This window comes from Battus philenor, unplaced genomic scaffold (assembly GCF_028537555.1).
Source record: "Battus philenor isolate CCGP_79_NKW_IND1 unplaced genomic scaffold, ilBatPhil1.0.hap1 SCAF_17, whole genome shotgun sequence".
Classification (NCBI taxonomy): domain Eukaryota; kingdom Metazoa; phylum Arthropoda; class Insecta; order Lepidoptera; family Papilionidae; genus Battus; species Battus philenor.
In genome coordinates this window covers 1,834,917-1,860,147 of record NW_027181679.1, presented here as the reverse complement: position 1 = coordinate 1,860,147, position 25,231 = coordinate 1,834,917, and the positions used below count along the sequence as shown (strand labels likewise).

Here is a 25,231-nt window from a genome sequence, read left to right as displayed (position 1 = left end):
TCAGTTAATCGATGTTTGTAAAATTTAATTGTGCACTATGTAACATTAACAGCAGTTTATCGTAAAGATTAATTTATCCGCTTAGAGATGACGAAATGTTTTGTTATTACGAAACTGAAAAAGTATTAATTATTAGTGTTGTACTTGATTTCAAGGATAATTTTTTTATATTATTTTCCATTCAGAGACGAAAGATTTTCCAGTAGTAACCAAGAGACATTGACGCGGTGTGGGTAAGCCCTCCGCTATGTAGACCGATAACATAATGTAGGTAGAATGAAAGAACGAAAAGACAGATAATATGACGTATGAAAGAAAAGTACGGAAATAAAATTGGAGTTAAAAAAAAATATAGAAAAGAAAAGATCCCTGTTCCCACTAAACTAGCGGGGAAGGGGGGGGGGCTATAGCGGGGGCTAAAAAAACATTCCCTGGTCAAAGAACCTCCAAAATACTCATTAGTATATTTAATTGATCAATTTAAAAATGTACATTAATATAGTTAATAAAATATTTTAATTCTAAAATTGTTTTATTTTTTAAATGTATTTAGTATATTTTTATTAAATGTGTAAATGACCCGACAGAGAGTACTCTGTTACCTTAAAATAAACTATTCGATATATAATATAAAATTCTATAAAAAAAAACATAGTGAAGGTACTAGGTAGTCGCTGGATACGGCAATACAAGATGGGTCATGGTGGCGATCCTTGGTTGAGTTCTTTGTCTTGCAATAGGCTTCTAGTGGGTGATATGATAATCTTTTGCAGTGACACCTCGTGTCCTTAATGAGAACAATATTGGAAGAGTCCAAATTGAATCTCCGGCATAAAGTTTAATACCCAATTAGAAATCAAATTCCAAAAAAATTGTATTAGGTAGGCATTTGTGTTAGGTTAGGTGTTAGATAAATGACATCTCTTTAGTACGGATTCACTAGAATATGGATAAAGTATTTCCTGCCTGTTGTAAAAGCCGACTAAAATGGAATTGGATCCGTGGGCGTTGAAGGTGCTGTGGAATTGGAGGTGGAAGTAGGGGTCTTCACCGTCTACTCATTGCGAAGTGCAGTAAAACGAAGTGGTCTAGTGTTGATGTGGTACAGCTAGGATATCGAGGAGACTCAGCTACGTGCAGGGTATTTCTTGGCACCGTAATGAGGGGCAACTGCGAGTTCCGTAGAAGAACTGACCCCTCCTAAGGTACTGAAGACGACCACCGAGTGGGTTTAATAGGTAGGAATACATAACCCTAAGTAAGAAAAGGACTAATATATAGTAACTTCCGCTATGCAGCAGTAGTCATGCAATAAAGTACACTGCCCGCCAGCCCGCTGATAAATGCGCATGCGGCAAACAATGCGTATAACACATGCCTACTACTTCTGCATAGCGAAAGTAGCTATATATTAGTCCCTTTCTTACTTAGGATGGACTTCCGCAAAGTGACGCCTGAATCTATTAGCTACTTTACCCTATCCCACAGAGCAAGGTATCGATGTCCAAAAGACTAAAGACTCCGGATACCAAAAAAATAAGTATTAAGTTTATGAATATCAAATAATGATAGAAATGAGTAATGAGGGGTTTAAACTTAATAAGAAATGACTGAAGACATCGATTTCTGATGAAACAGCTGTAAATTCGTTATACACGCTATTTAGGCTTTTATTAAGTTTTCACTTTGATTAATTCAAGTTCAAAATATATTTAATTGACCGTACGATTTTCGGTGACAATTTTTTTTTTAATTCCGTCGAGGCACGGATCATCAATGATGTCAGCACCCGAGGTATATTAACCGTCACAAAGCCGCCGCCCTGTGTGCACATGTGTGTTCAAGCGGTTAGCTTGCAACACCGCCCACTGAACGCCGGCGTCACATGTTTTTGTATTCAAAAGGTATAATGACCTCGACAAATCAGATTCGGACTTTGAAAATACCAATCTGTTGTCGACAAAAGTTTAATATTACGAATTATTTGTAGTGAACAATAAATCTGCAGGGGTATACAGGTTGATTGATTATTGGTGTAGCTTTAAAAGAAATGTATAGCTTATTAGTCACTAAAAAGGTTTTAAGCTTTTATACTTCACCCGGTACAGAGTATATTAAAATATTTATAATCTGTTACAAATATCTTACATTAAGTTATTTTTTCTATTGAAATCCGACAGACATAACTTTTGACAGTACAAAGTATGTAGGGAAACATTGTAAACTGTAAACTTTAGTAATTTCAATTTTGAAAACGTTTTTAGTACTATGTTATCATTACCTTATGTATTATTTCTGAATCTGTTGACGTTTGAAAAGGGTGTATCATACATTAATTGACAAATAAGATATATATATTCACTAATTTAAAACATCTTATACCCTTTATAATGTTACTAAATTTTGAAAAATAGAACACTGTTTTGGCGGGAAAAATAATCAATACAAATTTCAAATGTTAAAATGACAGGCAGTGCTAGTCAGTCTTGTACACTTATTCCGATTTATTAATAATAAATGATTTTGACTTGACAGTTAATTTAAATTTAGAATAATTTCTTGAGAGAGTAAACAATTTCAATTTTGGGCAACTTGAATTAAATGTATAAAATATAACCTCAATCTATTTGTGTGCGTGAATAAAAATATATTTCTTTTAAAAGCAATTGTTATAATAAAAATTAAGTTTATTTACAACCGTGGATGAAAGGAGTCGTGTCAAAATGGTTTTATGTTTGCAAACACTAATAATATTAAAAAAATATATTTTTGAGCAACAAAACTAAAATATGCAGATGAAACATAATGCCGTATATTAACAATTTACGATTCACTTTGTTTTGAATGCAAGCTGTCAATTACAATTTTTTTCAAAGCAATATGACGGTGATAAATTAAAAATGAGTGTTTAAAACTTGACACTTGCCTGTGTACGATGTTTTTTTAATTTAAAAATGGAATTCTCGCCACACATCTGTAATAAATTTCTGATAGTTTACCACAAATTGGCGCCAATCAAAAGAGAATGTTAACCTAAAAATAAATATTTCTTTTGTGTTCTTTTCACGATGTCCACGTTTTATGAAATATAGTTCCAATTTATTTATAATGATTTTTATTGTTCTTGTTAGCGAGTTAGCGAGTGTTAATATTTCAAATAAGTCATGACAGTTAATGTCATAACTTACATGAATAATTGACATAAAGAATAATTATATACCATTTTATATACCGTGACAAAAGGTCATTAGTCGCTTTAGTAATTTTTACAGTTCATACTGATTGGAAATAGAAGAACGCTGAGGATCTTTACCCTAATTTCTTATTTACTTACTATTCTCGGTGAGATACGTAATGTCACATTTCAAAAATCCCTTCCTCTCTGAATGTAACAGGTTTGTTTTAGAAGAAGTTTTGCTTAAATATCTTTTTTAAACGGAATCTCACTGCTACCTAAATGACACTTACAGATTCCGTGGGATTGAGGTGGTATGCCGCAGAGGGTACCCCAAACCTTTTTTAAAGTAACAAAACTGGAGGGCTCCCAGGGGATGTTATGGCACGGGTCGCTTCGTACTACAATTTTACCTGAGCGCCCAGATCGCTGAGCTCTTAGATCGCTTTAACTAATAGACAAACACCTTATAAAGGAAGTATTAAATTTTATTAATCTGTATTATTATTTATTTTAATTTTCACATAATGCTATCTATATACGTATAAGAGATTTCTACATATACTGTCTCGTCGATATTTCTGGAATCACAATGACAAGAGACTTAAAATTTGGTAAGAATATTCCTTTTATTACCCAGGTTTAAGAATGAATCTTACCAAATTACTCCCGCAAAAGGAGAAGGTGTTGACAAGTCCGTCAAATCTTCTGTGCCACACAAATCTACTATATATATAATAAAATATAGATTTAGTACATTTACAAATGAAAAGTGACTTATAAAAAACGTCTAAGTTTGTTGTAGGCTTAGCTTATTTCGGAGCGCGTTTGGAACCTTTTTTGCTTTAAGTTAGAGCTTAAATCTGATTTTACTTTCTATCAAATTAGGCTCTTCCGGAATAATATCCATCCGTACTTTGTGGATAATAAAGTTAATAATGGAATATTATCGAATAAGGTTTGTCACAGATTGTATATGTTTTTTAAAAAGAAATATTTCTTTTAGTACATATATAAATAAAAAATAATTTACAAATATAGACAGTTGCATATGCATCCCTATCTGTTTCTTATTCGATAAATCCACCCGAACAGGTCATAAGAACTTATTTGTACAAGGATCGTACATTTTCTATTTACGTCGTGGCACTCGATCTGCCAACAGTTTTGTAAGCCTGGAGCAATTTGCAACTGCCCGAGAGAGGGCGAGATGTGAGCGTCAATACATCACCGCGTGTTGTTTCCTCTATTTTCCTGTCACCGTTAAAGTGTAGGCGTTGTTGTTATGAGAAATAATTGTTAACTAATTTCTGTTACTTGCAACACTAAAAACGATTTGACGTTTCTAATTTAAAAAAAATATAATGACATTTTGGGACTTGTTATTTAATCTGTGGCCCACTAAAGTTAATTTAACATCAACTTTACTCAATGTTTTTTTTACTGTTGATATTTTAACTAATGTAGATATAATTTATATTTAGATTATATAATTATTGTTACTGGTAGTTTAGATCAGTTTGCTAAACCGAATTACCTCGAGACTCTCTAAAAAAAAAGATACGCATCTGACAGTATTCGTGTTTTTACTAAGATTAATACGACTTTCAATTAAATAATTATTGTAGTACAATAAAATGCGCCTTACTAAATAATAGGAATATAAATCGTTATTATCATTTCAGCCGTGTGACATGCACTGTCGGGCATAGACTTTTGCAATAGATACGTAGTTTTAAATATTTAATACATGAAGATAATGTAAAAAAGGCAATTCTAAATTCTCGAAACGGTAAAATTTTATTTGTTGTGACTGAAAGAAGCTTTCAGAAATCATTAATAACGTAACGATGGTACAGTAAAAACGATTTGCAATTCGAATTAATACATGCTAAAATTAGCAACACTGCGATCGCAAACCCCCCTTACATATAGTATATCCCCCCTTAGATGTCTTCGGGGGAGGCCATACCATACAGTGGACGTCTATGGGGTAAAACGATAATGACTTTATCAATACATATCAATACTCTATAATAAGCAGTTAAAAATAGCATAGCAAAGCATATGTGATAGCATTTTCTCCTAAGCATCATGAACCTTGTACATTAATCTGTGTAATAAATGTCTACTATAATATTTTAAGTAGGTCTGTGACGTACGCTATTAGAACCAGTGTCTGGTGACAGTTGACAGCTGTCAGAAATGTCAGAGAGACAGCGACAGTGTTGACGTTTATTAGGTAGATAAAACACGATCGTATGACATCACTAATATGACACCACGTTTATTTCTCCCTTAGAACACTTCGTACTAAAATTTTACACGATTATTAAATTGTAAACGTAGGATTATAGACTATTTATAATACAGATAATATTCAAAGAAAACGATTATTGAGGAAAATATTTCTAAGTAAATAAACTTATGAAGCATGATCCGCTATAGGTGTAAAAGCTTTTAAAGGGCGAATATATAGCGCTTTTTTGTTAATTGATCTATGGTACACCGTATCCAAACGTCAATAGTTTTAAATAATAAATAACAGATTAAAAAAGTTTTTAAAATTCGAATTATTAACTATTATAATTATTTAGTAAATCTAAGTTTTTTATTATTACGTTGTTAATTTTTTGTAAACCATGATTTTTGGATAGGGTGCACCACAGATTAGCAAATGAGCTATATGTTTAACACTGACACTTAACACCAGTGTTTCCCATCTTAGAGCCCTCGCCTACGAACTTAACGTCGCGAGTTTAACCCATTCGCTTTTTTATTATTATGATTTATATTCCACAGATATTAGCGTCCTTGCCCTTACATTTACGTTTAATTTTTCCAAAAAAATTTAAATTTACGTTTCGCGTGACCACTTTCTCATTCTTATTGCCCTCTCCAGGTTTTACACCAGTATTTGTGCTCTTTTGGAATCATTTTACTTTAATATAAAAATTATATGTGTTAGATATGGGAGGCGTAAGAGTTTTAAAAAGACTTAAATGAGGCATCGCACAAAAAGGTTGGCAAACGCTGCTTTATGCTATATAATTTTATAATTTTACGCATATATCTTCGTCGCTTTATTTAATCTGACTAACTATTTGAACGATTTATTTATCAGCAATACTATACCGTTAAAGCGATATCTTTGTAGATTTTTTAACAAGGCAACATTTTTAGTATTGCAACCCTACACCTTTAGTCGTTAGAGCAGGACTACACAAAAAGAGTATAATGTCGGACTGCGTCGGCATCAAAGATCCGGTGTCGGGTATCAGAGGACCGGCACTGACTTGCTAAATCTTGGAATTAGAACTTTTGAATTATAATTTTAATTTATTTAACCTATATCCTTTTATACTACCTATATCGTTATTCAATATGGCGGACTAGTTTAGAAATGTCAATTCTCCCGCGAATTTCTTAATTTTTATACATGCCCACAATTATCTGCTATAAAAATAATTTTCGTGATATGGTCATTAAAAAGACATAAACTATTTTTCTTCATCATTCCCGTCAATTTTAATTGATAACGAAACTTGTTTTTGGATGGAATGTCGTAATTATTAGCAAATGAGCTGTTTATTTACCTTCCATCTTGTATATTAAATTATAAAAAAGAAATTAAAAATATTTATTTAATTAACAATAAATGCTCGTAGCGATATTAACACGAAGAAGTCAGTTTTATTGTTTTACATTATTTTTTCATTTAGTATTTAATTTTTATATAATTACATAGGCAAAATCAAATATTATTAAAAATATATATTTGATTTTGCCTATGTAATAATAGAAGAACTTACACGGAAAAACCGTAATGGTTTTGTAGACATATAATACATATACATGTATTGAAAAGCAACGGTCAATTTGAATTCGAGTTTAAATAATAAGTCATTAAAAGTTACACTTTCTTCGTTACCAGATCCCAGCGGTGGGGCAATGGGGAATCCGGGAATGGGAGGTCCCGGCAGTCAGCAGTACGGGGAGGTGAACCAGCTGGGCGGTGTCTTCGTGAATGGACGACCTCTTCCCAACGCCGTCAGATTGAGAATCGTTGAACTCGCGCAGCTGGGCATCAGGTATATACTAGTAAGAATATGTAAAATCATCCAGTTTCATATCAAGCACGCCAATTCTTCTTCAAGCGCTAACATCTTCTAAAGTGTTAGTAATTAGCCAGGTACGTACGCACAATTCAGAATCTAGATTAACGTATGATAAATGGATGCGATATTCATCTCATAATGTTCGTGCGTTTGGCAGACCGTGTGACATCAGTCGACAGCTGCGCGTCTCCCACGGCTGCGTGTCCAAGATCCTGGCCAGGTATCACGAGACCGGGTCGATTCTGCCCGGTGCGATAGGCGGCTCCAAGCCTCGTGTTACTACGCCTAAGGTATGTTTACAATTATTTAAGAAAAAAAATTCTTATTACTTTCAAATTATTACTCATTATGCTCGAGATATCCCTAAGTGATTGAATCAGCCATCAAATAGTCCTGTGGATTCGCAAGTTATAGTATTAAAAGGACGCTCACCATCCACGAGGATCAGGAGGTAAAGGGCGAGGCGGTCATCATTGTTTGTCGAACAATAGACTTCCTCAGGCTGTATAACAGTGTCCATCATGTGGTGGTAGTGATATCACGTCACACGAACACGTGCGTGTGTTACACGGACGAGACTCAAGGTGCGATCGCAATATTCATCGCTGTGGCGAATATGGCGCACAATCTGAGGATGTCAATATGGAGTAGGGATGAAGAAGTGGTCGCACGAAATATAATTTTAAAGCTGACATTGTTAGAGCGTCATAAAAACAAACAAGACGCCAATGATTTATAAAAAAAACTTGTGTCAACTTCAACGTAGTTTTAAATAGTTTACGATTTAAGTTAGTGATTAGTGTAAGAAATCTAGTAAACACGCAAAAACATAGGCCAAAAAGATTTCAAAAATGTAACGTAAATGTAATTATAAAGGCACGGACGCTAATATCTGTGAAATATATATATTTAGGAGGCGCCGTAGCAGAACAGTAGAGACCTCATATCGGATAGCGTAAAACATGCACCCACAACAGATAACCTTGTTAAGGTTGTCGAAAGAGGATAGATACAAGCCGCTTCTTATTGAGCTTATTAGAAAATTATTGGAGAGGCCTATACCCAGTAGTGGGATGATATGCAAAAGACATAAAGATAAATTTGATAAAACTTTCTCTAAGCTTCATAAAATTGGTTAATCTTCTGAGCTATAGTGTACGATTTTATAAACTTTACTTTAAATTATCATCTTCTACCAGGTGGTGTCCTATATTAAGCAGCTGAAAGCTAAGGATCCCGGCATTTTCGCGTGGGAGATACGCGACCGGTTGCTGGCGGACGGCGTCTGCGACAAGTACAACGTGCCTTCTGTGTCGAGCATCAGTCGCATACTGCGCAACAAGCTGGGTGGTGGTGCGCTGTACCCTGTACCACCACTGTACCCTGTACCACCGCAGAGATGCTGGCCTTTACACCAGCCCTACGACTACTATGTATATTTACAGGTTTGTGAAATCATTTGCTTTTAACTAAACACCAGCGAGACAGGGAGAAAGATAGAGGGAGCAAGTGTCGCCTCCCTGTTGAGTCGACAATTCGCGCCCTAAATTCGTTAAGTATTGTATAAAAGTTGTACAGATCACTATTAATAGGAATAGGACTCAATTCTGTTGCTAAAAATCATATAAAAAGCAATTCAGGCAAAATAATGATTTTTTTTTATAAAAGAATATACTAATAGTTATAGAAGATTTTAAAACTAAAGTCTTAATATAAATCCGTTAAATATTAGAGTTAACATATTTTTGTTATTTACGAGTTCTAAGGTACACACAGCTGAAAACCGGCTTACTATATTAACCATCAGCTTGTGGATTCAGAATCGATATAGCTAATGATTTCATTTATCCAGGGTCGTCAACACGCCGCTGCTCCTCCGCATCCGCTGCCCCACCACCCACACCAGCCGCCCACGCATGCGCATGCGCACGCCCACGCACTCTGACACATAGGAGCCATGCGCATGGATCCTGCACATGGAAAATCCCACACATGAACGGATCAATTGAAAACTTCCACCGACTTGTTTGCCATTTCCTTTCTTCAAATAGAAAATCTATAAAAACATCATTCTTTATTTACCATTTGGATCAAGTTTACATCCAGAAGGAATCTCGCAATCAAGCGCTGATATTTATGTATGGACATTGCCTAAGCTTTTTGATACATTCAATAGTACAGTAAGATAACTTCCTCGGGGCGGACTATATTAATTTGTCTGTCAAGAGAATACGCAGAGATATTATTAGAAAAGAATGGAGAAGTATCACTAAAGAAACTACTACGCCAGAAGACCACTAAAAGAATTTAGAAGATAAAAGAAGATGAAGTCTGCAATAATAATTCTGCATTGACTAAGAAGGTCCTATGAAGTCGATAATTGTTTTAGACTCACTTTCATGTGGACTCATCGATCAGTCATGAAGGGCTATGTTTAGAATTTCTCTTTGCGATCATATCAGAAATGAGGACGACACACGAGACGGGCAGATGATCTTACTGATGTCAATAGAAGATGCTGTATACAGGTCTATTCCAACCGGCAGCATATGTCAAACAGTGGATGTACCACGGCTGAAATGTAGATAATGAAATTCTAAATAGTTAATGTTACTTTTGGTTCATCCTACCACAGACTTCATTCTGGTTATCTCACTATGGTATCACTATCGAAAACAATGAAAGATGATACTTCTACGCTTTAAATATTTTTCAAGAAGATGTGAATTTAGCATAGTTCGACACGAGCTATTTATAAAAATACATATTGGATCAGACTAATTAAACCAAACTAGTATTGTCCACAGTGTTCTAAAAAATCAATCATGAATAATTACCGTAAACTGTGTCAAAAAATAAAAATGGCGGAAAAATATACATAATTTATTATTCAAATATTTGAATAACAGGTACATCCCTACGATGGACTAAAAAGAAAAAAAAAAGTAATTGAGATGAGACATTGCACAATATTATGCTATATTTATATACATCTCTAAACAACTTACTTTTAATTTATAAAAAAAATGTGAAAGTGCGGGTTCCCAGTGAGGTTATAATTAAATAAATTTCGCGCGTGTGAATAAATATGGACATAATGTGTTTTAGTGAAAAGTATTAATATAATGTAAATAGATATAGCACCACAATTGTAAGATATTAGCGACATTTATAGATATTTAGATATATTACGTGCTGTGATCGCGAAATTTTAATAAAGACAAAATCATTCAGAGAATGAATAAAAAAAATTATATGCATTGACGGTTCTATCAATCGAACCAATAACAATATTTAATCTACATTTTTTTATTATCATTATCTGTGCTTTATAGTTTCTTTTCTTTGTTAAAGAAATAATTTCGCCTTCGCAGTACTATTTATTTTAGCTGGGTGCAATCATGTAAATAATTATGTAATTTTAAGTCGATAGCATTAATGGCGATTATGGGTACTTATTAAAATAAATTAATGTACTTATCATTTTGTTTTGTAATCCCTTAACCGGGTTTTCACTGCGTTCATAAAATCACATATAATTTTTTATTTAAAATATGGAACAATATTTAATTAACTTAGACAATAATAATATCTAAGATTTTTATTAGGATTTTCTTCCCATTACACATATTTCTTAATATTTAGGTCTATATCATAACCGAAATTAAAAAAATACACACATATTTAAGGCGGGGAAAATGTCAGAATTTACATAGTACATTTAAAAAAAAGTGAATAAACCCTTTAAAGTTTGTTTGAAATTATGTTATATAATTCAATTCAAATCCATTTAAATGAATTAATAACTTAAAAAAAATAATTCTTTCTTTTTTTAATAGAATATTTCTTTGAATGGTATGCGATTGTGAGTAGAGTTAAGTTTTAACTATGTTTTCCGATGAAAATGAAAAATGTGGATAATTCAATATACATGTAAAAAGGTTTCTTGAAGCACAAATAGTAAAAGTAAAGTGTATTTTAAAAATAATTACGTCATAAAGCATTGATTAGTCAAGAAACGATTTCAAAGAAAGGTTGAAAACGTATTTTGTGATTACAAACAATTTGTCGCAGTTCAAAATTGTTTTAATCCGTATTACAAGACTTCCGTGCGTGTTCAAAGGAGGTTTTTGCACAAAAAGTTTTCAATGGTTAATTGATTCGGACTGGCGGCGACGGCATCGCCTCCGTCGGTTTTACAACCGAAAACAATAAACGGAAATTGCGACCCGTACAAATATCACCCTTCGGACACGAATTACCAATTAAATCCTTGCTTTGTTTCGAATTTAATACCACCTAATCCGAAATTTTACTGTATTAATAACAAATTTTACGAGCGAAGCCGATTTGCGTGCGGAAAAAGCGCGGGAGCGGCGACACAAACATATGCGCGCAGGGTTGTCGGCCATCTTAAATTTTTAAAATGTCAATATTGAATTGTTGCGAAGCAATATTAAATTAAATAAATTTGGTTTATAACTTAAGCGAATTGGTACTTAAATTAAATTAATATTTTGTTTATTATTACTTCGTGCACGTCCTTAAAAAGACGGACGTAATTCAAGTCAATCATAAGTGGAGTGCAGACAAACAATATAGAATTGTAAAAATTCCAAATACATGATTTTTAAATTAATATATTTAATACTACTACTATTAATATAATTATATAAGTATATTATTAGTATTTTCAAAATACATATTACCTACATTAAAACAATGACACATATTAAATAAAAAAATATTCACATAAATATATAAAATGTAATCAAGATAAGCAATAAATCAAACTTTTTATCAAGTAATAATCAAGCTTAACAATATTTATAATAAGAATGAAGTATTTAAAAATACTTTAAAGACATTATCATGAATATTTAACGAATTTAAAAAAAAAGTAAACGGGCTACAGACGTCACAACAAATACATAAGACAAACCACAGTCTTAAATCATTGAGCTATGATTAAACACTTCAAAATAACATAACAATTATTGTATTATCCCAAAAATATTATTACAGAATACTATTGTTTAAAGGGATAATCTAATACATTTTTACGATAAAAATTAGTATTCCGACGGCCCTAACTTAGGGGGGCGTTAAAATGACATTTGACGCCTTTGCCCAGTTCCAGACGTAATTAAAAATGAGCGAGCGGTCGCTTTGTGGCGGGCCAGTTTGCCGCGCAAATGTAAAACGGCGTCCATGATGCCGAGTTGCGTTCAAAATTGGCGGCATATTGCCCTGTAGGTCAAGGAAGACTTTTGAAAGTTCCTCTTTTTATTTTATAAAATGTCAGACCGAGACGTCATTTTCCAAATCAATGACAGGAACGTCAAAGACAGATCATCAAAATCAATGAGTCGCAGGATGATAGATGGATACGGGCAGTGCAATACTGGTCATTGTACCGATTTTTTGCAATCGGTTTATATGACGATGATAATGATCATTAAAATCGAAACTTCGAGTACATTTAGTATAAATCAGCGGCCATTTTATAAGTTCCATCGGAATCACATTGTAACATCAAGAGAGACTTTTTAAAATAACATTTTTTGTAATAATGGTATAATGTAATGACGAATATCCAGCATTGGACGTCATACGACTAAAATGATAATGATGAAAGGTAATCATTACTATTTCAGCAACCGAAGTTAAAGTCCATTTTATTGTACTGGAAAAATGCAATGTGTAATGCCAATAATAATTAAAATTGTGTATCTGTTTGTCATCGTGGCGCCGTGTGTCGCCACGCAGGACTCGAACTCCGACCCTGGGCGTGACGGTTCGCATTTCAAAGCGGCTGAGACACATGCGGCAAGTTCCAACTGTACAATGGCCAGTAATATTTTAAAAGGCGCGTCCTCAGCGACGGAGAAGCGAATAAAACAAAAATGACTTGAATTCTTTAAATAGTTTTTTTTTTTATTAAATCTAATTGTTAAATTAGGTTATGCAGTCCTGATGGGTGTAAAAATATGTGAGAGAAACATCGCTTCAATAATACATGACAGCAACAATAGAACAACATTTGTCAACTTCTGCGAAACAATAGTGATATATGTTATGAAAATAAACAAATAAAACAAATACAGAGTAACAGAACTTACAAAAAATTACAATTAAGTGTAAATACTAAATGTTAACAAAATAAAATAAAAACCCATGTGTAATATGTAATACATTCAAAAAGGCAAATTAAAATAAATATAAATAACATAAGTAAATACAAATCAACCAAGAAATGTAAAATTATTGTTAAAATTGAGATATGAGATGAAGTGAATGAGGCGATGAATGAATGGTAATTAGAATGTAAAAGATAGATAGTTTAAATTGTGAAATGAAAGAACAGAAACATAGATCATGTGAAGAATGACAGAAGTGTATGAAAATAAAAAAAGTGTGCAAAATCAATAAAGATAAAGAACGACCCAGTCCCAAAAATAGAAAGGGGTGAAAGAAAAGGCCCCCAATAACGGTGGCCATTAAAAACGTAGTCCTGATTAGTTTTGGTAGCTTAATTTTTATATCTCACATTTTATTAGCCAGTATAGATTCAAATTATATTATAGATATTTTCGTGCTCTCTCGTATCTTTTAAAAGATAATTTCGAACGAATTTTCGTAATTATTGCGGTGTGATATGCAGAATGCGCTAGGTTAATGATCCCTGTTTAGTAATGTTTTTATTTGTTTTGTCATTGTTTGACTATAAATCATTAAATGTTCTTAGTGAGATAGTTATAAGGTAACAATTGTAATTAATTTTATATTTCTAAGTTTATACTTTTTTACTGCCTTGTGTTACTGTTTATCTCCATTAAAGTAAATAAAAAAGAAAAAAAATCTGAAATGCTTTATTCAACATACGATGGCTTACATCTCTTATTGACATCCAGTAAATTTATAACCTTTATAGGTACTAAATAGATACATTATTCGTCTACCGTCATTAAGCGTTTTGCTAACACTTTTATAGTGAGAACAGACAAGAAGTCGAACAACCTACCAGCGTCGTTGTTTCTAGACAATTGTAACTTAGGATTCTTCAAGACAAGAGTGAATAGGTTTGTTCTGGATAAACATGTACCATCGTATGCCTCGTCATACACTTATTAGGCACGACAGGGATCAAATGATTCACCTATAAATGATAAAAAAACCTGAGAACAGCGTAAATAATATTATTACGTACTGTGGGTTCTAACTCGAATACAACACCACTGGTTCACAAGGAGTTCTTTATTCACAAATCAGATAGTCACCCTACTTTAACAAAAGTATATTTTCGCTTAGTCCAAACTTCGCTTCCAAATCGCTTAAGAAATCACTGTCCAAATAACTTACCAAATAGTAGTTTTGTATCACTGATCGTGGATCTTAATCTTATAACTCAAAATACAACAATGAACTGTTGGGGGAGTACACCTTTTTATGCTACGAAGAAGGTTCTAGTAAGTTGGAGAAAGTACTTGGTAAAAATTTCCGAGAACCGTACACAAAAATCTATAAATAACTTCAAGGTCACCTATGTTTACGGCACTTATTGATCCTAGGGTTTCGTGTTTATTGCTTAGAGTTGTTCTGTAACTCGTGCTTTGTAGCAATATATAGCTTGGCTATATATATATATATTTACATAATCTAAAACTATATGATAAACATTAAAAATAAGCTGGAGGCGAATAAATGATGTGTCTCGAGATGTTTGCAGTCATTTACAGTGTATTAACACTGTGTTTGGCACTAATCGGTGTAACATAGCTCCTGAAGATGCCCCGTGGAGGGGTGAAACATGTGTTGAGTGAATTAACGGTGGCATTTGTGTAATTCGCATTATTTGCCGCATCCGCATTTATCAGCGGGCTGGCGGGCGGTGCACTTTATTGCACGACTACCACTGCACGTGCAGAAGTGGCTAAATATTGGTCCTTTTCTTACTTAGGATGGACTTCCGCAAGGTAACGCTTTATTCCATTAAATAGTGTATTAACCCCTAGAACGCGGAGGATTTGAGACATTTTTCTGAACTTAAAGAAAAGATTTACTAACCCTACGATACAATTAGACCCGGTACATTCATACGCAACATCGTCCTAAGACCGAGACACGTGCTGGAAAATAAGACAAACCACGTACAGTGCACACCGTCATCGTCGCCATTCGATAAGCAACCGAACTCGAGGAAAATGAGGTCAGAACGCCACAGAAGGCGCGACAACCATTGATCGTATTACAAAGAAGCTTTGCTAGAAGTTTTCCGAAGTGGTAGTAATTAGCCAGGCAGTAGCGACTGAACAAGTCGAAGATCGGCTCTCTCGGGCATCCATGTATCGGTGTGCTAAGCGGGTATTATAATGCCACGCAGTCCTATCGCGTGGTGCAAAGTCGAGGTGGACGCGGTCTTGGCCCAACTCTTCACGGGGCACGGGGGTTTCTCTGAGTACCTTCACAGGTTCAAGTTCAAGGAGGACCTCTGTTGCTACTGCGAACCGGGCGTGGGCCAGACCGTGGCCCACCTTGTGGCCTATTAAAAAAGCGGTTATTATTGACGAGTGGCAGCCTAAACCGAGGTCTCCTCGTGGGGACCCTTCAGATTAGTCACTCCATGGAGGGTTCACTGAAGCGATGTAAGAGCTTGACGACATCCAAATCCGGTGAAACAGTAGTAAGTATCCGAAAATAGCAGGCGAAATATAACAATAGTTGCTGACCTCGTCCAACCGGCACGTGGTCGCCACTCGAAAATTTTTCGACTCTAACCTCGAAAATCTTGTTAAAATTATATAAGAGCCTAAACCTATGAAGTGTAATATATAATATTCTGCACAATTTAAAACTGCAAAATTCTATGTAACGTTCAACGAACTCTTGTATACTGTTTTTCTTGTCTTCACTATCTTGTCGCGTCCTTTCCGATATATTTTTAAATGATAATCAAGTTACAATTACGAAATAGCAAATTAAATATTATTAAATTTGATCCGAATTTATTTCATATTATGTCTAAAATATTTCCAAATTTACATTATCTTTAATAGAAAGCCTCTGAGCGCCATCTTCTGGTGAATAGTGTACAGGTGTAAGTTTTTAGTTAATACAGTTTCAAAATGACAGAGGTCACTAAATGTTAAATATGTTTATTAAATGTTCAGGATCTCCTTTTTCTCCCTGATGATCGTGGCCAAGCACGTCAACTTCTGCCACCATATTTTTCCAGACTATTTTGTGAAAGTTTGAAGCCGTGCACGGTGGTTGTTGCAAGCTTTTGAAATTGAGTCAGTCCAACGTGTATCTATGTCAGATGACCATCCTATAGGTTTCTTGCCCTCCACATTGCCGACAATTATTAGCTTCTCTATGCTGTCAGAACTCCTCCATGCAATGTGGCCGAAGTAAAGTATGATTGACTGATCAATCTGCTTGCGTAGAATTTATGATCTCTTTAAGAATAAATGACTCAGCGCGGCGCGCTGTCAACGGCATCTACATTCGGAGTCAACACCACATCTCAAATACATATATTCTTTGCCTTGTACAAGATGTATTCTTGATAAAGATCTTATTGAAAACCACTAGCTATTAAAAAACGGAATTATTACTGCAACATATACGAAGGATGATTTAATAAGAAATTATTAGGTGAAAGCGGCTTACATTTTCTAAATTAAAGATAATGATACATTACCTACGTTGGATGTAAAAGATATTTAGGATTGGTTAGTGTTGTACAGGATAGCGTCTTAAAAATTCCTGTAACGTAATTATGTCAATGTGACATTGTGAAATCGAATCACATACCATCAATCGAACGCCGCACAATTTTCACCAAATTTTATTATTAAATATACCTATATCAAATATTTAATACGAAAACTTTTGACGTTACAATTATCGACCATATTTTATCTAAATATAAGTTAATAACCTTAAATGACTTGTCAAATTTTCAGATTAGTTTTTACCTTTTTGCACACGGCACGCTATTTATCGTTGAAAGTAGTGTAGTGTGAATTTATGTTAAGGTGAAGTTATTTCAATAGTTTTTTTACAATAAATTAAATGTGAATGTGGCGCCATCTACCGAAACCACGCCGCCACTGTCGGTCGAAAAAAGCATAAGAAAAGGAAATCATCCCCACCGTTTAATAACCAAACGGTTTCGTTGGAATTGAGGGCGGATCATACATCACAGGGTAGCTAACCGATCATACTAGATAGAAGCGTGGCTGGAGTTTCTTCTGCCACTTCTACCAGTGCTAACCCTTTCCGAAGTGGTATTAGTGATATTACCCAGTCAAAAGCAATCGACTAAGCAGAGTTCTGGTTTTCCTGGGCGCCCTTGTATCGGAATACTTAGCAGGTATTATGGGCGAGTGGCAATTCCAGCTGAGGTCCCTTCCTGGGGTCCTAGTCACTCCATGGAGTGTCCTCTGAAGTGAACTAAGAGCTTCGCAGTCTCTAGGTAATCTAGCGATCAGAACCGAGGCAATTTTATGATAGGTCCTCAAGCTAGGCGCCTTTTGCGCCCGGTCACCACAAACCCAAGAATTATTAAAAATTAATGTCTGCAGCATTGACAGCCAAGTAAAAAAAAAACATTTTAAATATCATACATTTTACTACTCGATATTTCGTTTTTAAATTTCTCATATACTTTTTTGTATTATTCTAAATTTAAATCATGCAGTGACAACATCAGTGTTGTTCATCAGTTGACAAACAAAAGATTTTTAACATTATTGAATAAGGAAAGCATTTATATTAGTATCTCTTTGGTTTTTTATGGAATTTTATGTAAAGAATTTAAATAAACAAATTTAAAATAATAAGATGTTAGATATTAATGTTCGTAACGAGGGAGCTTTTGGGTGAACATGTCTAAAATCACCTCCCCTTAATTTTCTTTTGCACACGAATTTTATTTTATCTTAAGCTCAAATAACCGATAAATTAAAATTTAATTATTAACATCGACAAACAGATTGTTACTATCACCGCAATTGTGTCGAATCACGCATAAATCACACATATAAATCTATAGCCATATAATCTCTGTCCTATGTCTGACCTGACGGATTTGACGTAATAAGCTTCATTGTACTTGTAATACAAGTACATTTTACGTAATTTGTATATCTATCTATGTACAAACATAAGAAATTTCCATCTATATGCTGACTCATCAAGATGTAGCTGGTAGCATAAGTCTAAATAACTTAAAATTTGTAGGAATATTCCTTACCTCTAGTAGAGATATATAGATCAGGTGAAAACTAAATTTCTGAAATTCAACCCGGAAGGGGGTCGAGGGGGCGTTGATAAAGGAATAGCAGGTGGTGCAGAAGTAATATCATAATGTGAAGGTGCATTAATCTTTACAAATTGCGCCAATTGTCACTGTGTTACATATATAGATATACCCCATCGCTTATTGGCAACTAATCCTTTACGTATTTACAACATAAATGTCAAATGCATATTGTTAGTGAGCATAGGTAGTCCAGTGGTATAGGATTGAGATTTGTGATTACAGGTCGCGGATTCGACACACGGGATACAGTCTTAATGGCGAGCACAGTATAAATACTACACTGCTATCGCCAACCCTGCTAAGAGTAGATTAAAGCTATCCTCCATAGATATCTTTGAGGGAGGCATATGCCTTGTAAAGAGCGTCTATGAGCTGAGAGGCAGGTTTCATGTCTGTGTTTAGATTTGGGTATAAGTGTAGAAGGTAAGGTGAAGTATTATATAAAATGAATAAATTTTATTCTTCGATCATTGACCTGACCCGGTCATCTTGGGTCACTAATTGTTCTAATAAAAATTGTGTGGCTTAGCAACAATTAACAAAAGAATTAAACAGAAAAAAAACGGAACGGTATTCTTAAAAACAAAAATGTACGCGTAACAGACAAGAATTCTTAATCTGTAATGAAATTTAGTTAGTCGACGAAATATTAGGGATTAAACAAATATTTTGAAGCATTTAATGGTTAAAATGGAGATGATGAGTGTAGACGAATACTTGGTCTGGCCATAAACACTGTTATAATAAAAAATAAACAAAATATTACTTTTAAATTTGGAAGCTGTCATTGTGTTGTTTTCGCGCCAAAATATTGTAAAACGTTTTGTAACATTTAAATGGAGTGGGGTGATAAAGAGAACCGAGTCGCTGTGATTGCATTACATAAAGTCTGTATTGTTCTAAATACAACTTTTGAAAACCTCTATACGCTTGGCATTAGTCAAAGGTTTGTGTATGGGGCTACTGACAGGTACAATTAAACCACCTCTGTTTGTGACAGAAAAAGATTTTGTTATCTTCGTAGTACGTAGTACGAATGTACGAAAAAGAAGTAAGCAAAAGATTTGTCACGGTAGATGAAAATAGCACCTCAAACCATGGCGCATATTTCATAAGATGACTTAGGATTAGCAGCCTATAAAATACGCACACAGTTCATTTCTTAATTGTTAATTTAAAAAAGAATGGGGTGGTAAAGTCAACAACTAGTAAATGTAACGCAAAGGGAGGTGACAGAAAAAAATATTTAGCGATGAAAAAGTTTTTAAAATTGAGCAATATTTTAACAAACTAATTATGTTGATAGCTCTAGAAATGCTTTCCAAATATTCAACAGAGTAAAACGTGGGCATTGTCCAACTTTAGTGATGGTTTAGTGGAGCAGATTTGGAGGAGACTGAGCCAAATATTTTTGTGAAAAATGTATCAAAACACTTGCACTGTTGTATCAAGAAACTATTATTGAGAAGGTTGTTAAACCAAGAGGCAACAACACCGTGTTCGGTTAACTCTGCACCGGTTCAAAAAGCTTAATCTACCCAATTTTAGTTAGAAAAGATAGTTCTGGACTTCATCAGAGCTGAAGACTGGCCGTCATCTCGTCCTGATTTTAATCCACTGGATCATGGTTTATTGTCAGTTTAATAAAGTACACCTTGCTTTAAACTTCATGATAATTTGGAGTCCCTAAAACAATCCATACAATTGGCAATGAAGAATTTAATCATAGAGTGCTTGTTGCTATTAATAACTATCCACAACCTTCAAATGACTGTATTGGAGCCAATAGAGACCACTTTTAAGAAACTTTATAAATTTTTAATGTATTTCATATGATTGTATTAAACTAACATAATGTAACAGTAATAAATGTTACGTATAAGAAAAAATGTCGTTTTATATATTAGGTTGTGAGCGTCATTTTTGCAGAATTAATATTAACTTGTTATTATGTGCAATTTGTATTTATTGCTAATGGATTCAGGCGTTATTTTTCGGAAGTGCATCCTAAGTAAGAAAAGGACCAATATATAGCTACTTCCGCATATACAAGCGGGCTGGCGGACGGTGCACTTTATTGCACGACTACTACTGCATCGGCGGAAGTAGCTATGTATTGGTCCTTTTCTTACTTATTTATTTCTTGTTTATGTTTTACAGTTTTATATGTTCGACATTGTTGCATGATCATCCGTCATTTCTTCATTTCGGTTGTCACACCCCGTTCTTGACTTAACTATTCTATTGTCTCATGTGAAGTTTTTGGTGTTAGCCTTGCGGCTTTTACAGCTTCATCGGAAACGAGTTCACGGAACGGAGGGTGACTTGAACTAAATGTTGCTGCTATAAATATTAAATAATATTTACTTGAGTATGTTACTATTCGCCACAAGGTTATGATGTAGTGAATTTTCCGCTATAATATCAAGATATTTAATTTTGTCACATAAAATTCTTCGTTGATTTTCTTATAGGTTTGTAGCACCTGACAATTTAGGTTGTTCACACCTAGTTTTACAGTTTCATTTACACTAAATTATGTGTACCTACAACGTACAGTGGTAGGCCAGCGGTAGAGTACTGAGATTTACGATTGTAGGTCACGGGTTCGATTCGCGAGATACAATATTTTATAATTCATTATTTGTGCAATAATTATAGCATTGCCATTGCCATAAATAACTTTTAGTAACATAATACCACACCGCGATCGCAAAACTGTCTGCCAAGCTTGGCAAACACAGTATATACCCCCCTAGAGAAATTTTTGAGGGAGGCCTTGTCCTGTAGGGGGCGTCTGTGGGCTGAAAGGATTTCCAACGAGTAAAGTTTCCGAACAAAGTTCTTCCAATTTGCATTATTTTATTCTATTCTGTTAATTCTCCTATCTGGTTATAAAAAAACTATTCTAAATAATTGCCAACACGGAATGTTATCTAGGTAAATAAGCCAAGCAATCCACATCTACCAGTTTCCCAAAGCAGTTTAGTTATGGCCCGTAGCTTTTATTATATTTGCAACTAACTAATCGAAGAGTGAAGAAAGTGGAGTCATCAATATTTACTATATTTTGTTAAATGTCAGTGTTAACACTACCAAAAACCGATTTATTATATTATAATTATTAATTAAGATCTGCATCTTGAATAAAGGTGCGATTGTTACAAATAGCAAAATTAACTAATATTGATTTTAGACCTTACAATTAACGCCATCTAGTAACAAAAGTTGTAAAATTGGGATACATGTAACTGCAAAACTCACAGCTACCATTAGATGTCGCCGTTTCTTTTCAGTTCTTTAATTAACATCCTTTTAGGCAAATACATTTTTAAATGTTTTTTTAAATTTAAATAATTATAAATTATGATTTAGTAAAATTTGATGTTTATTATCAAATATTGATTGAATAATTATCTTTTATCGGGCAATTGTTAACAATAAATATTAAAGATAACGGATTCTGAAAGCCTTTTTGCGCACGATGGTGCCGTGTGCATTTCATACGGATCTATTAGGGACGTGTGAACAACACTTAAGGAGAAACAATCTCTTATGATTTCAACACATTGATTTAATTTATCTTCTTTATGACTATATGTCGTATCTTTCTATTAAATAATACATCCTTTAATAACTCTTATATGATATATCTAAACAAATATAATTTTACTTCATTAGATAAAATCATTTTGACAAAAATCTGTCACCTTCTCATTTTGGAAAATAAATGACATGACCAATTAAATCTTTTTTTGAGGAACTATTTGGGTCTCTCTACCTGACACACAAAATGATACGTTTTCGTCTCACACAAGGAGGTTCTCAGGGACCCGCTGGCACAGTGAAGTACGTTCACTAATACGCTGGATAGACGAATATAAACTAACCTGTGTTTGAAAAATTCTGTGAATCCTAAGGCAGAAATGATAATGAAGCTCTTTCCATAATAAGCCAACATGATTTCATGTCTCAATACTCCTGTCATCTAAACATGAAATTATCCAAATGGGTCCTTTGTTTCAAGTTATCTGTAAAACTATTTTTAGACAATTTCAATTCTTCCCCTTAATATTCTTTGCACACGTCTCTATTCTCGTTATCGTCAGCTTTAATATCAATTATTTATTATCTTTGATATTGCTCGGACGTTCTGGCACGGATGGTCACCTTATTGCGACAGACGATGTTAAAAAAAACTGTCTGTCATTGTTGTGGACTTCATTCAAATCAGGTTGCTTTTACAACCTTCTCAGGTTTACGAGAATCAGGTCGACGTCCATAATATATATCAAATTGCACTCTTCTTGCATTTTTCTCATTACTTATATGAATTAATGTAGGTAAAAATGTAAATAAAATAATATATATGTTCCTATATGACTCTGTTTGGCACTAATCGATGTAATGCTTCGTGGAGGGGTGAAACACGCGTTGAGTGATTTAACGGTAGTAGTTGTATAATTCGCATTGTTTGCCGCATGCGCATTTATCAGCGGGCTGGCGGGCGGTGCACTTTATTGCACGACTACTGCTGCATGACGGAAGTAGTTATATATTGCTCCATTTCTTACTTAGGATGGACTTCCGCAAAATGATGCCTGAATCCATTAGATATGTTCCAGTATTTTTTTTATATTTAACAAATACTTTTTTGTCTATTGTCGTTAACAGCTTCATCGGGTTCTAAATGACAGAACATTGAGAGCCTTCATCTAAAAAGTATCTATGGTAACTCAAAGGATTATTCCAGAACTTCTGGTTTGAGCTATAATTATATTTAATCGGATTAAGACACCGCCAAGTTAACTTAGGTGAACTTTAGTATAAGTTTTTGAACTTAAACCTTTTTTTAACAAAAATGCTAATAAGTGTATCAAATGGTAAATATATTGACTAGTTTTGATAAAATATAAACACATCTTCGTTTTAGTCGTCATCGTTGTCATTTCCTCCCTTACTCCTAATGCAAAGCATAGGCCACTCTCTAAAATTGCCACTATGACCGGTATAGCGCTACCCGTTGCGAGGTTCCACAACCTTGACTACGTCAGTTTACCTAATGGGCAGTTCTGAGCTTAAGGTCTAGGGGTATTCAAAGAAGACAGCATTACAATAGAAAGTCCATCTCCTCAGTCTTTATCCCAGTTGTGATGGAGTCAGCGAATTAGCAGGTTTTATTATAAGAAAACGAGTGGAGATGTGATCAACAAACTTTTTCTTTCTTACAAGCAACGAAGTCTTGAAAGAAGAATCTTTAAAGAGCGGTTAGGATGAGAAAGAGAAGTGTGCGGGAGGGGAGCCGGGTTGCATCGCAGCAGCAGTTGCAGTCGCTACGTAAAACGCCGACCTCTGTCTCAGGACGACTAACAATAAAACAATTCACTTACACTACACCACGTCATCATCGACATTCGATAGCTAACCGGTGTATTTGGAAACGAGGGCAAATTGTATCACAAGGAATCCATATCCCGGTTCATACGATGAAAGGGTGGCTGGAGTTTCTTTCGCAACTTCTTCAGCCAGACAACTCTAACCAACTTCGACCCTTATGGGCGCCTCCGTGTTGGAATGGTAAGCAGGTATTATGAGGTCCCCGCCGACGCGTTCTAAAAGTTCGGTGAAATAGTAATATGTAACGGACTAAGTAGAGACTTACACTGGAGACCTTGAGGTTTGCTATCTTAAAGAGGTCTTAGTCTAGACTCCTTTTGCTTCCTGCTGCCTCGTCCTCTGATTCTGCAAGTGGCATTTGTGCAGCAGTGAGTCAAGTCCACAAAATTTTAGGAGAGAAGTTGCGAATGTGGTCGGTTGGTGCCGTTACAGTGTCTGCTTCTTTACCAAAGACTAGATCTTCCTCTTGGAACGTGTTGTGACACACGTACTTCCAGATGTTGGTGATGGATTCGACCATTCCTTCTTTTGTACAGTATCAGATCATTTTTATTCATGCATAGTGTAAGCAGGTTTCAATCGATATATCGATATGATTATTTCTCGGCTGGATAATTGCAGGTGAGATATTTATTGTATCACTTGAGTACTTTATACGGTCCATCGTAGAGAGGTTGAAGTAGCTTCCTTAGATCATCTCCTTGACGTGTCGCTACAAAATCATCGAGTGGGTGTGCACGCTTACAATACATCAAAAACATGTTATAATTTTTATCTCCGCCGTGACAATACATATTGTGTGCAAGTATTTAATCCGTTGTACAAATTACTTATCTTTCTTGACGACCAATTGATAAGTATGTATTAGAATGAGTACATTTTAGTTCATTTTTGATAATAATGTTTTTATGAACTAGCTCTATTTCTCAATATTACTCAATTTTTTTGGTATTTTTATCCCTCGTTTGCACTCAACTGTTGAACATGGTACTACCTATCTATATCAATACAGATCAGGGCTGGGAATATCTAGTAAAACGTGGCAATCGTTGTTAAAAGTCTTGAACCTCGATTATAGATATTTTCCAAATATTAATGAACTTATTTTAAGGGTCTAGCTTTTGCAAAGTGATATTTCCAAGGTAGTGTCGCAGAAAGTGTAACATGGTGTAACATCGAGGGTGGATAAGCTTGGATTAACCTCTGAGTAAC

General features: G+C 34.5%; 1 protein-coding gene across 1 annotated transcript in view; it reads left to right on the top strand.

The window, feature by feature from the left end:
* Positions 1-9,622, top strand: part of Poxm (Pox meso) — a 36,373-nt gene extending 26,751 nt beyond the window's left edge. Inside the window, exons 2-5 of the mRNA XM_068763106.1 lie at positions 7,110-7,266; positions 7,451-7,583; positions 8,493-8,738; positions 9,146-9,622. Coding sequence (XP_068619207.1) covers positions 7,110-7,266; positions 7,451-7,583; positions 8,493-8,738; positions 9,146-9,238 — 629 coding nt within the window. The 3' untranslated portion in view covers positions 9,239-9,622. The remainder of the gene's footprint in view (positions 1-7,109; positions 7,267-7,450; positions 7,584-8,492; positions 8,739-9,145) is intronic.
* Positions 9,623-25,231: the final 15,609 nt, after the last annotated feature.